At 49.9% G+C, this 12,012-nt stretch overlaps 1 protein-coding gene across 5 annotated transcripts in view; it reads left to right on the top strand.

Annotated features, from left to right (window-relative positions):
* The window catches only part of SSH1 (slingshot protein phosphatase 1), a 75,982-nt gene that overhangs the window by 42,439 nt on the left and 21,531 nt on the right, over positions 1-12,012 (top strand). For all 5 annotated transcript variants that reach the window (XM_008004593.3, XM_008004598.3, XM_008004591.3 and 2 more), the window contains 5 exons: positions 4,076-4,144; positions 5,647-5,712; positions 7,565-7,759; positions 8,988-9,081; positions 10,514-10,642. In XM_008004593.3, coding sequence (XP_008002784.3) covers positions 4,076-4,144; positions 5,647-5,712; positions 7,565-7,759; positions 8,988-9,081; positions 10,514-10,642 — 553 coding nt within the window. The remainder of the gene's footprint in view (positions 1-4,075; positions 4,145-5,646; positions 5,713-7,564; positions 7,760-8,987; positions 9,082-10,513; positions 10,643-12,012) is intronic.

The following is a 12,012-nucleotide window of genomic DNA, read 5'->3' as shown; positions in this document are numbered from 1 at the left end:
GGGTGCCCCACCAGGTGCTGGGGCCACATCAGGGAGCATGGCAGACACACCTGCAGTCTCACAGAGCTCACAGGCCAGCAGTCATGGGCATGCCTTAGATGCACACAGGTGCACTCCACTGCTGCCTGACTGGAGGAGACAGGCCCATGTGCTCATCCGCACCGCCCCCACGGTGCTCTTCCCTCCCACCCTCTCCTCCCTTTGCCTCCCCTCGGCACCCGACTTCCCTCTCCCTGTGGTTCCCTCTCCTGTGGTCCCTCTCCCTGTGGTTCTTTCGCCTCCACTGCATGCTCCTCCCTCAGATTCGAGTCTCTGCGCCCTTTGAGCAGGAGCCACAGCCCACGTGTGGGCACCGACCCCAAGGCCAGGGCAGGTCTCTGAGGTTGGAGAGGGCGGTCAAGAGGCCACCCAAGGTGAGCAGGGGCCTGACAGGAACCAGAACTAAGCAGTCCTTCCTGTCGCTGGGCCTGATGCAGCTGTCTTCCGTGCCCAGGGAATCCCGGGGGCTGGGAACTGGGCCTTCTCCTGCAGCTCCCACATTGCCTGGGCACCAGGCTGTTGTCTTCCTTCCTGGCTTGAAAACAAAGTCCAGGTCCCCACCAGAAGCGTTTGACCTGCTGAGGGAGCAATATACTTGTTTTTTCTAAATTCCTTCCTTGGGATTTTGTTTTTTGATTCCCCCTGCCAAAAAAAAAAAAAGAAAAAGAAAAGAGATGAGCATTGCTCACAAAGGGGATCTTCATAAGAGTCCAAGTGCTGTCCAAAAGGCAGCATTGGAATGACGGCTGCTGCACAGGCTCGCACACTCTCACTCAGTGTTTTTGTTTATGTTTTTGTTTTTAAGACAGGGTCTCACTCCATCACCCAGGCTGGAGTGCAGTGGTGCGATCTGGGCTCACTGCAACCTCTGCCTCCCAAGTTCAAGCGATTCTCCTGCCTCAGCCTCCTGAGTAGCTGGGATTACAGGCATGCGCCACCATGCCTGGATAATTTTTGTATTTTTAGTAGAGACAGGATTTCGCCATGTTAGCCAGGATGATCTTGAACTCCTGACCTCAAGTGATCAACCCTCCTCGGCCTCCCAAAGTGCTGGGATTACAGTCATGAGCCACCGTACCCAGCCTCCCTCAGAGTCTTATATCTGCATATGCATCCTGGGGAGACCAGAGCAGCCACGCCACCCTAGGGTTCAATCTTAGATTCTTTTCTCTTCTCTCTTCTTTTTCTCCTTTCCCTCCCCTTTCCCTTCCCTTTCCCATCCCTTTCCCTTTCCCTTTCCCTTTCCCTTTCCCATCCCTTTCCCTTTCCCTTTCCCATCCCTTTCCCTTTCCCTTTCCCTTTCCCTTTCCCTTTCCCTTTCCCTTTCCCCTTCCCTTCCCCTTCCCCTTCCCCTCCCCTTCCCCTTCCCCTTTCCTCCTCCTCCTTCTTTTTTTTTTTTTTAATGTGGAGACAGGATGTCCCTCAGTCACCCAGGCTGGAGTGGTGAAATCACGGCTCATTGCAGCCTTGACCTCCCAGGCTCAATCATTTCTCCTACCTCAGCCTCCTGCGTTGCTGGGACCACAGGCCCATGCCACCATTCCCAGCTGATTTTTTTAATATATATAATTTTTTTTTTTTTTTTTTTTTTGGAGACGGAGTCTCGCGCTGTCACCCAGGCTGGAGTACAGTGGCGAGATTTCAGCTCACTGCAAGCTCCGCCTCCCGGGTTCACGCCATTCTCCTGCCTCAGCCTCCTGAGTAGCTGGTACTACAGGCACCCGCCACCATGCCTGGCTAACTTTTTGTAGTTTTAGTAGAGACGGGGTTTCACCGTGTTAGCCAGGATGGTCCTGATCTCCTGACCTTGTGATCCGCCCGCCTCAGCCTCCCAAAGTGCTGGGATTACAGGCGTGAGCCACCACGCCTGGCCAATACATACAATTTTTTTTTTAAATCACTATTGCACGGGCTGGTCTCAAACTCCTGGGCTCAAGCAGTCCTCTTGTCTCCACCTCCCAAAGTGCCAGGATTATAGGTATGAGCCACCACACCCGAGCAGGATTATGTTTTCAATTCGGATTGGGAACGTTTTGAGTGCCATGAGCGTACACCACCGTCCACGCATCAGTGTTTTGCCATCAGTGAAGGACTCCACAATGGAGTCTTGGAACAGATCGGTTTCCTGCCTGGACCGCCAGACCCATCTGGCTTCTCTATTCCTGCCATACCGGCCCTAGGAACTTGGAGCCTGCTTTCTTCTTCTGTAATTTCTCCCACCCACTTTATCCTTTGGAGTCACTCTTCCTCTAAAGATTCAGTTTCCTTAGCTACGTATCCCTTTCCTGCTTCCCATATATGCTCCCCAGGTGGACCTTATCTCTACAAAAAGTTTTTTTAAAAAAAGCTAGGCATGGTGGCATATGCCTGTGGTCCTAGTTAGAAGGCTAAGGTAGGAGGATTGATTGGGCCCGGGAGGTGGAGGCTGCAGTGAGCTATGATTACACCACTGTACTCCAGCCTGGGCAATGGAGCAAGACGCTGGCTCAAAAAAAGAAAGAAAGAAAAATATGCTTCCCATGGGCCCACCTTCCTTGTGAAAATCTTATTGTTAATCATTGTAGGACCCCTGGAAACTCACAAAAGGAATAGCTAGGGGACGATAGGAGATGAGGGCAGTTGTTGCAGTCCTGCCTGGTCCCTGTTCCTTGCTCCTGGCTCAAGTTGAAGGTTGTGAGCAGAAGTCCCCTGTGGGCTGACCCTCTTGCGCATCCGTGTCCAAGGGAGGCCGGTCTAGGGGTTTAGTTTCCACATGGTTTCATGTGCTCCTTATTTCCTATGGGCAGTCTCATCCCTGCCCACTTGTCCTCCACCTGTCCTGGGAGGCCCCACCCCCGGCCTAGGCCTGGCCTTGGCGCCCCGTGTCCTGTTCTCTCTGCAGCTCTCTGTGCTGTACCCACCTCCTTATCAGTCCCTGGCAAGGGTCATCAGTGCTCAGGTTGGGTCTTCTAGACTGCATGTTCCCAGGGCACCATCTGACCTGGCTTCTGCCTATCTGACTTGGGCTCCACAGGGACCCCTTCCTTGCCTCCTCCTGGCGCTGACACAGCCACATGGTCCCTAGAGCTCTGTGAGGCCCAACATAAATTATATTTTGCAATACTGTGAGAGAAATACAGTTAGTCCCTCCGGAGTGGGTAGGATGGCAGGGAGGGACCTCAGAATTTGCCCAACCCAAAAAAGCCTGAGTGTCATTGGCCAGAAGGGCTTGGAACAACCTTCCCCACAGATACAGAAGCATGGGGTTGAGAAGAGTCCTGCATGGGGCAGGGTGCTACCCGGAGGGGAGCTGGGTCTGTGATCCGCAGAGGCCCCGCCCACACGGGCACACAAAAACATGACCGTGGTGTTGGCAGCAGCAGAGATGGAAGCATGAGATTCCTGAGGTCCGCAGAGCTGGCCCTTGGCACAGTTACAGCGGCTTCTCAAAAGCCAGCTTTTAAATGCCTGAAGAGTTTTCATCATAATCTGAGGACTCTCCGATAAGCCCTTTCTTTCCCTGTTTTTCAGTGGCGCCAGTCTCTGCAGTCATTTGGTCTCATTTCACTGGTAGGATGGGCAAAACAAAACCAGATTAAGCAAGGTTATAAAACAGCAACCACACTAAAGGCGCAGGTGCACAGGTTCGAAAGTGAGCTCTGGGAACGGTGTGAGCACACTCCCCTCCTTGCCACCCGGGACAGACTGGGCCGGGCTTGGCCACTGGTGCTTGCCTATGTACCCCCGAGTACACATGTGGCCTCCGCCAGCAGAACACCAGCCCTGGGCGGCTGCCTCCCTGCTGCAGAGTGGGCATGCGGTCAGCGCACACTGCACCCAAGAGCCTCGGCTGAGCACTTACGCAGTTGTGTCCATAGGGCCATCCCAGACCCATGTCTTCTAGAATTCATCAGTGAATAGTTCCTATGCAGACAGCCTAAGGGCCACTCCCACACGTACATCCAACAGCCCGTCCTGGACCAGGTGGTAAGCTGGAAAGGCTGTGCATGTACGTGGGTAGACGCTGACTCCACATGTCTTCTCTCCCCCCTCGCAGTAAAAGCTGCACCATTGGGATGGTTCTCCGACTGTGGAGCGACACGAAAATCCACCTTGATGGAGATGGGTAAGGAGGTCTTTAAAAGATTCTCTCACTGTATGTTGGCTTTGAAACACGAACTGGTTCAGGCATCCTTGGATGATCATTAGCACAGAATGACACGTGTGGCGGGAGTGTCACAGCAGGAGAATTCGTATTGCCGTCGAGTGAGCTCCACGAGGGAGGGTATGTGTTGGACGTCCCATCAGGGAGTTTAGCTCATGAGGTATCAGTGGGAGCGATTACAGGAGATATGCTGCTAGTGTGAAGTTCAAGACAGCGGTAAACCGATATCCATCCACCACCTTCGGTTAAGTGAACTCTCACCACATGCCCTCCACAGGGCTCATCCTGAAAGTTCATGGATGAATGTGGTGCAGCAGGAACTCACCAGCTTTGGGGGTACAAGGAAAGACATACAACTGGCAGGCACAACAAGGTTTCAGGTGTCACCCTGGGAGCCACAAAGGAGGAATGAACCAGTTCCACCCGGGCAGGCAGGCAGGCAGGGGATGAGGGCCGTCCAGCGTCCGCACGCATTCACTCCCAAGGAGGTGCGTGGTTACAGTGAGGAGTGGGAAGAAACAGAATAGGAAAGTGGCCCGACACGGGGATTCTAAGCAGGTCAGAGTTATGTTGCTTCATAGGATGGGAAGAGAAAAATAAAAATTTGATTTGTTGTTTAAGCGATGGGGTTATGGGGATATTTTTCCTTTTTAAAATTTATTTTAATATATTTGTATGATTTTTTTTTTCTCCTTTTTTCAATGGAGTCTCACTCTGTCACCCTGGGTGGAGTGCAGTGGTGCGATCTCAGCTCACTGCAACCTCCACCTCCTGGGTTCAAGCTATTCTTCTGCGTCAGCCTCCCAGGGAGCTGGGATTACAGGCATCTGCCACCATGCCTGGCTAATTTTTGTAGTTTTAGTAAAGACGGGGCTTCACCATGTTGGCCAGGCTGGTCTTGAACTCTTGGCCTCAGGTGACCCATCTTCCTCAGCCTCCCAAAGTGCTGGGATTACAGGCGTGAGCTACCACCCCTGGCCTGTATTAATTTTTTATATTTTATATTAGTATTTTTAGATTAACACATTTATATTAATGTATTAATAGATATTTTTATATATTGATTATTTTCCGTGCAATCCTATGAATATAGTTTCCATGCAATTACAAAAAGGAACGGCTGGGCCTATGGGGCAGGAGGTGGCAGGGAGGCAGGAACCATATGGGAACATAGAAGAGACGCTCTTGGAGTTCTTCACCTGGCACCCTTTGCCAGGCTTTCAGGTTTTGGTGGAACTCGCATTGCTGGGTTCAAAACAAGCCCTCCTCGCCTGAGAATGTGTCTTTTTCTGCCCTTGCCCATGTCTCTGCCGAAGCAGGTTCCATAAAATCCCTCATCAGGCGGCATGAGATGTGCTTGTTCCCAGTGTGCACGGTGGGCCGGCTCCCTCCTCTCAGAGTGATTTCACTCAAGGCGCTGATTTCTCACCACAGATACCTTTCTCTCTGTTTTTTATTCTCAGTGGGTTCAGCGTGAGCACAGCAGGAAGGATGCACATATTTAAGCCTGTGTCTGTCCAGGCCATGTGGTAAGTGTGGTTTTAGGGATTTTTTAACTCCCTAGAAATATTTTCTTAGCTGACAGCATGAGTAGAAAAACCCCTTCTACCAAGAAGCTCGTTATATATGTGCATGTTGAAGGGGGCAAAAATATATGTAACATAAAGTTTATCATTTTCACCATATTTAAAGGCAAAATTTTCAGTGGCATTAAGTATATTCACAATGTTTGGGGGGTTGGGTTTCTTGGTTTTTTTTTTTCTGAGACAGGGTCTTGCTCTGTCTGTCTCCCAGGCTGGGGTGCAGTGGTGTGATCATGGTTCACTGCAGCCTTGACCTCCCGGGCTCAGGTGATCCTCCCGCCTCAGCCTCCCAAGTAGCTGGGACTACAGTCATGCACCACCACACCCAGCTAACTTTTGTATTTTTTTTTTTAAGAGATGGGGTCTCACTATGTTGCCCAGGCTTGTCTCAAACTCCTGGCCTCAAACAGTCCTCGCACCTCTGCCTCCCAAAGTGCTGGGATTCCAGGCTGAGCCACCGTACCTGGCCTCAGCCTATATTTTTGTAAAAAGAAGCAAAATGGGCTGGGCATGGTGGCTTATGACTGTAATCCCAGCACTTTGGAAGGCCACGGTGGGCAGATCACCTGCGGTCAGGAGTTTTGAGACCAGCCTGGCCAACATGGCAAAACCCTGCCTCTACTAAAAATACAAAAAATAGCCAGGTGTGATGGTGCACACCTGTAGTCCCAGCTACTCAGGAGGCTGAGGCAGGAGAATTACTTGAACCCAGGACATGGAGGTTGCCGTGAGCCGAGATCACGCCCCTGCACTCCAGCCTGGGCGACAGAGTCAGACTCTGTCTCAAAAAGAAAAGAAGTAGTAGTAGTAAAAGAGGGTGACTAAATAAAACATAGATTCTTAATATTGTTTCCCAGTCTGCCTCCCCAAACCTTTTCAGTTAGTTTTTGTATTAAAATAACTTTCTAGAACTTGTTTCCTTAAGAAATGTAGGCATCTAAGCTATTAGAACGTTGATGGGGGGATGGGTGGAAATGTAATTATTTAGAATGCAGGCAGATGTCTCTGTTGCATATTAAAGACTTTTTCTTCCAGCTGCTAAGCTTAATTGTGGGTCTTATGTTCAATATGGGTCATATGAACATCTGTTCAGGGCTACCACAGCTTCAGGAGCAGTTCTTAATTCTCTGGAGTTAATTGATGGGTTGTGAAGTAGCCCATGAACCACCTGATTGGAAGAGTTATGAAGTAGTTTGTTGTTGTTTGTTTCTGCCCCTCTTTGGAAATGATGTGGGGTGTTCTGGCCACTCTTAGATTCAATCAGTGAATATGTCCCAGGGACTAGCTCTGTGCTCTGGTGGGCTGAATGTTTCAGGCTGTGTGCATTCCCCAGCGCCCGTACGTGTTAAGTGCAACTCCAAGAGTGAGCCCTTTACAAACCGCCCTTCTCAGCCGGGCATGGTGGCTCAAGCCTGTAATCCCAGCGCTTTGGGAGGCCGAGGCGGGCGGATCACTTGAGGCTGGGAGTTCGAGACCAGCCTGGCCAACATTGTGAGACCCCATCTCTCCTAAAAATACAAAAATTAGCCGGGCATGGTGGTGGGTGCCTGTGGTCCCAGCTACCCCGGAGGCTGAGGCAGGAGAATTGCTTGAACCCGGGAGGCGGAGATTGCAGTGAGCTGAGAACACGCCAATGCACTCTAGCCTGGGTGACAGAGCGAGACTCTGTCTCAAAAAGAAATAATCAACCAATCAATCATTGCCCTTCCATTCCCATATTTGAACCCCTTTGTCAGAGGAGAAAACCCCACATCTCTTGTGCCTTCCCAGGCCTGACCCAGCCTTCTCCTCTCCCCAGGTCTGCCCTGCAGGTGCTTCACAAGGCCTGTGAAGTGGCCCGGAGGCACAACTACTTCCCTGGGGGCGTAGCTCTCATCTGGGCCACCTACTATGAGAGCTGCATCAGCTCCGAGCAGAGCTGCATCAACGAGTGGAACGCCATGCAGGACCTGGAGTCCACGCGGCCCGACTCCCCCGCGCTGTTTGTGGACAAGTAAGTGCAGCGCCACCGGTGTGAGTGCACCCGAGCCCACAGGCACCTGCCTCTCCCCGACCTGCGCTGTGCCCGATCCTGAACCTACACTGGGCCACACCTTCCCTGGAGTCCCCTGAGTGAGAGCCCCAGCTTTCTCAGAACCAGCGTTTAAAGCGGGGGTCTATACACAGGCCCCTGTCCCGTGCAAAAAAAAAAAAAATTGATGAATTTGGTGAATGCATTTCTGGGGATGGGGTCCATAACTCCCATCAGACTCTCAAAGGGATGTGTGGCCCTTTGTGTTCCCAACTCCTTGCAGTACTCTGTGGTCTGGCCTTTTCTCTTCAGATTACCAGAGACTTAATTCCCGGAGCCTCCCGCTCTGCTCTGAGGAAAACAAGGAATGTGTCCTCTGCTTCCTTGGATCCAAAAACACCACAGCTGAGGGCAGCCTGCCTTAGCAGCAGCCGCGGTGAACCACATGACCTGTGTCCTGTGACCTATGACAGCACTGACGTGGAGGGGCCATACTCCCTGAAGTCTAGTTAGGGAGTATGCTGGTCGCCCCTCCCCTCAGGGTCAGGACCCTGCTCCCACAGTGTGGTGTTCCTCCAGGACACTGCATTTTGGGAGTACTATGGATAAACCGCAGCGTGTTCAGAGGGCAGAGACCTGAAGGGTGGGAAGCCACATTAGAAGAGGGCCTTGAAATCATGGAGGAAGGATAGTTGCCTTTGAATATTTGAAGATTCCTTATGGGGAATAAGGATTATCCTGGTCTGTGTACCCCCTAGAGTTAAAACCAGAGCAGGGAAATACCCAGATTTTGATTCCGAGGAAGAAGGGGATAGTGGGAGCTGCTGCAGCTGGACCGGGCTGCCTCGAGACAGTGAGGTCCTCATGCCCAACGTGTTTGAGCAGAGACTCAAGGGCCCAGGGCCCTAGGGATATTGTGCTGGGCATCCTGGCATCTTGCCCTAAGAGCGTCTGAGCAAGGAGTGAGTTTCCACACTGTCCTCTTCCCCCCTTGACCTGCTCCCCGTTCTGTTGACTCCTGTGGGAATTCTAGAGCTGCAGTGGGTTTTCTGTGCACCTCTCCCTACTGCCTGAGAACGTGCACACCACGAAGTGTGCTCTCCTTGCCAAGCTGCGTTCTGTTTAGATCCAGGAGCATCTGGCATTCCTGTAACCTCTGACCTCAAGCTTTCTACAACTCCTTGCTCTCCTAAACGTCGTTTTTTTCCAGGCCCACTGAAGGGGAAAGGACCGAGCGCCTCATCAAAGCCAAGCTCCGAAGCATCATGATGAGCCAGGATCTAGAAAATGTGACTTCCAAAGAGGTAAGACAACTCCTCCCTTCATTGCAGGTCAGAGGTCATGCAGCCTTCATGTGTCCTGCTCCCAAAAGTGCAGCAAAAGCAGGCCCAACACCTGGTTGTCTTTACCTGTCCCTGTGTTAGTCCCTGGAGGCTTTTTTTCTGCCTTGTTCTACAATCGCAGCAGGCCTTGGAGTCAGACTCCAGTTTGATTCCAGATCTGCCGCTTATCAGCTATGAGACGTTGAGCAAATTTCTTGGCCTTTGTGAGCCTCACCAATATGACCTTTGGGGAGAATTCCCTGAGATCTGCAGACTGCACCGAGAAGCATTAACCTGTTTTAATAACACCTCCTTGTTCTCTCTTCCGCTCCCTATTACCTTGGTTTTTTTTTTTTTTTTTTTTTTTGAGACAGAGTCTCACTCTGTCGCCCAGGCTGGAGTGCAGTGGCCGGATCTCAGCTCACTGCAAGCTCCGCCTCCCGGGTTTACGCCATTCTCCTGCCTCAGCCTCCCGAGTAGCTGGGACTACAGGCGCCCGCCACCTCGCCTGGCTAGTTTTTTGTACTTTTTAGTAGAGACGGGGTGTCATTGTGTTAGCCAGGATGGTCTCGATCTCCTGACCTCGTGATCCGCCCGTCTCGGCCTCCCGAAGTGCTGGGATTACAGGCTTGAGCCACCGCGCCCGGCCTACCTTGGGTTTTATGGAGGAGACAGCAGACTTGTTTTTCCACAGGATGACAGCTGACCTGCAAGTATCAAATTCTAGAATAATTTCTCTCTCCCTTTTTACCTTTTCATGTTTTTTCCTGGATCACTTTTTTTTCCATTGCTTTTTATTCAAAGCATGCAATGAATTATAATAAGAGATTAAACTGGGTGGATCTAAGAGGTTAAAATTGACATTTTAAAAGTTCATATATAATCTCTTTTTTTCTTTTTTTTTTTAAGAGACTTGGTCTTCCTGTGTTGACCAGGCTGGTCTTGAACTCCTGGCCTCCAGGCGGTCCTCCCACCAAGGCCTCCCAAAGTGCTGGGATTACAGGCGTGAGCCACTCCATCCAGCCCTGTCTTTTAATTAGTGAATACATTTTAAAAAAATCATATTGTGATATCTTTCCAAGAAAGATAGAACTGATTTTAGATTATCTGATGTATTTGACATTTAATTATAAAAGTAAAAGCACTTTAAACTTGGTAGAAGAGATCTCATGGAAATCAAATTCCTTATTTGAAATAATAAACTTCACCCAGTTGAGTTTACTTCTAAGCTGAGTAACCTGCATTCCCGCCACCCACGCGTGTATGTTGCGTGTGTCTAAATGTATTACCCTGAAAGAGAAAAAAACTACCATTTTTGGAAATAGCCACAGTTTGTATTGTAACTTTAATTCTTTTGAGGCGGACAGTTGTTTTCTTTAACAAATCACTTTTCCTAATATTTTCTACTCCACAGATCCGTAATGAATTAGAGAAACAGATGAATTGTAACTTGAAGGAATTCAAGGAATTCATAGACAACGAGATGCTACTTATCTTGGGACAAATGGACAAGCCCTCCCTTATCTTCGATCATCTTTATCTCGTAAGAGGCATGGCCCTGGCAGTATCTGGTTTAGGGGACATAAATCAGACCCTGGTTGTTTGGAGTTTGCAGCAAGTCCGGGAGAAAAAGCAGGCAAAAACTTAAGTTGCCGGAGCCTCCATCCTGGCTGGCAGGAGCGCCCCTCTTTGGCGACTTCTCCGGCCTGCAGCCTGCTGATGTGCTCTTGAGCCAGCTGTTTGAGGCGTGGCTCCTGGCTGAGCTGCGGGGAGTTGTTTGGGGGCTATTTGGCCTAGTCAGCTGGCATGTGTTTCAGACTCCCTCAAACCCTTTGTCTTCTTCGGTCACTAACACATAGGCCCCATCCGTTACTTCCAAGTGGTTTGTGGGCTAAAAAAGCCCCAGTTACTAAAGGAAGCATCCTCACCAAACCCCAGAATTATGCCTAGGCATCCTGAGACGTGAGACATGAGAAACAACAGGGAGGAGAGATCACACGGCTGACACGGAGCTCCCGCCAAGCTTGTCCAGACAGCTTTTCCATGCCCGGCTCCAGGGCCGCTGGAAGCCTTCACCCTGGTCCTATAGCTCTGGGTGGGTTGTACTGATTTCTGTGCACCTCCGCGGCTAGCTCAGATTATCTTAATGCTGTGAATCTCCATAGAAGGCAACTGGCAGGTTTTCAAAGTCAGAGAGGCTATAGAGGAAGGCACGTTACTAAAATTAGAGAGGCCTGGTGGTGTAATGAAGATCAAGGCCCACCAGGGCCCGGGTTCCCACTCCTCAGCCTCAACAGCTATATGGCTTGGAAGAAGTCACTTTCCCTCTTTTTTTCTTCATCCTATACCCCAAGGGATGACTATGAGGATTAAATAAAATACAAACTGGGCACAGAGGCTTATGCTTGTAGTCCCAGCTACTCAGGAGGCTGAGGTGGGAGGATAACTTTAGCCTAGGAGTTCAATGCCAGCCTGGGCAACACAGTGAGACCTTGTCTCTAAAAAAATTTTTTTTTTAATCAAATAAAACAAAAAATACATATTTAAAGCACCGAGTGCAGTTTCTGTAGGTGCTAATAAATGGTAACCATTGTTAGAGGAGAAAGCGCTTCCTGGGAAAGCTAAGGAAGTAAATTTAGTGCTAGTAAATTTTAGTAAATTTTGTTTTCTGTAGGAAGTAATTAAGAGTTATATGTATGTCATGATATCTATGTAGATATATAGATACGTGTATTTTTAATATATTTCTGTGTACAAATCTATATAGATTTCATAGTTATTGATTAAGATGTATGTACATGTGTGGATTTGAAAGCCGTGGGCAGTTGTGGGCACTTATCTCTCTGGAAGTCTCTCGATTTCCCTGGTCAGAAGGGAACAGAAGGCACCTCCGTCCTGTCTTTGTCCACTAGG

Source organism: Chlorocebus sabaeus, chromosome 11, assembly GCF_047675955.1.
Source record: "Chlorocebus sabaeus isolate Y175 chromosome 11, mChlSab1.0.hap1, whole genome shotgun sequence".
Classification (NCBI taxonomy): Eukaryota; Metazoa; Chordata; class Mammalia; order Primates; family Cercopithecidae; genus Chlorocebus; species Chlorocebus sabaeus.
This window is presented reverse-complemented; position numbering and strand designations above follow the sequence as displayed.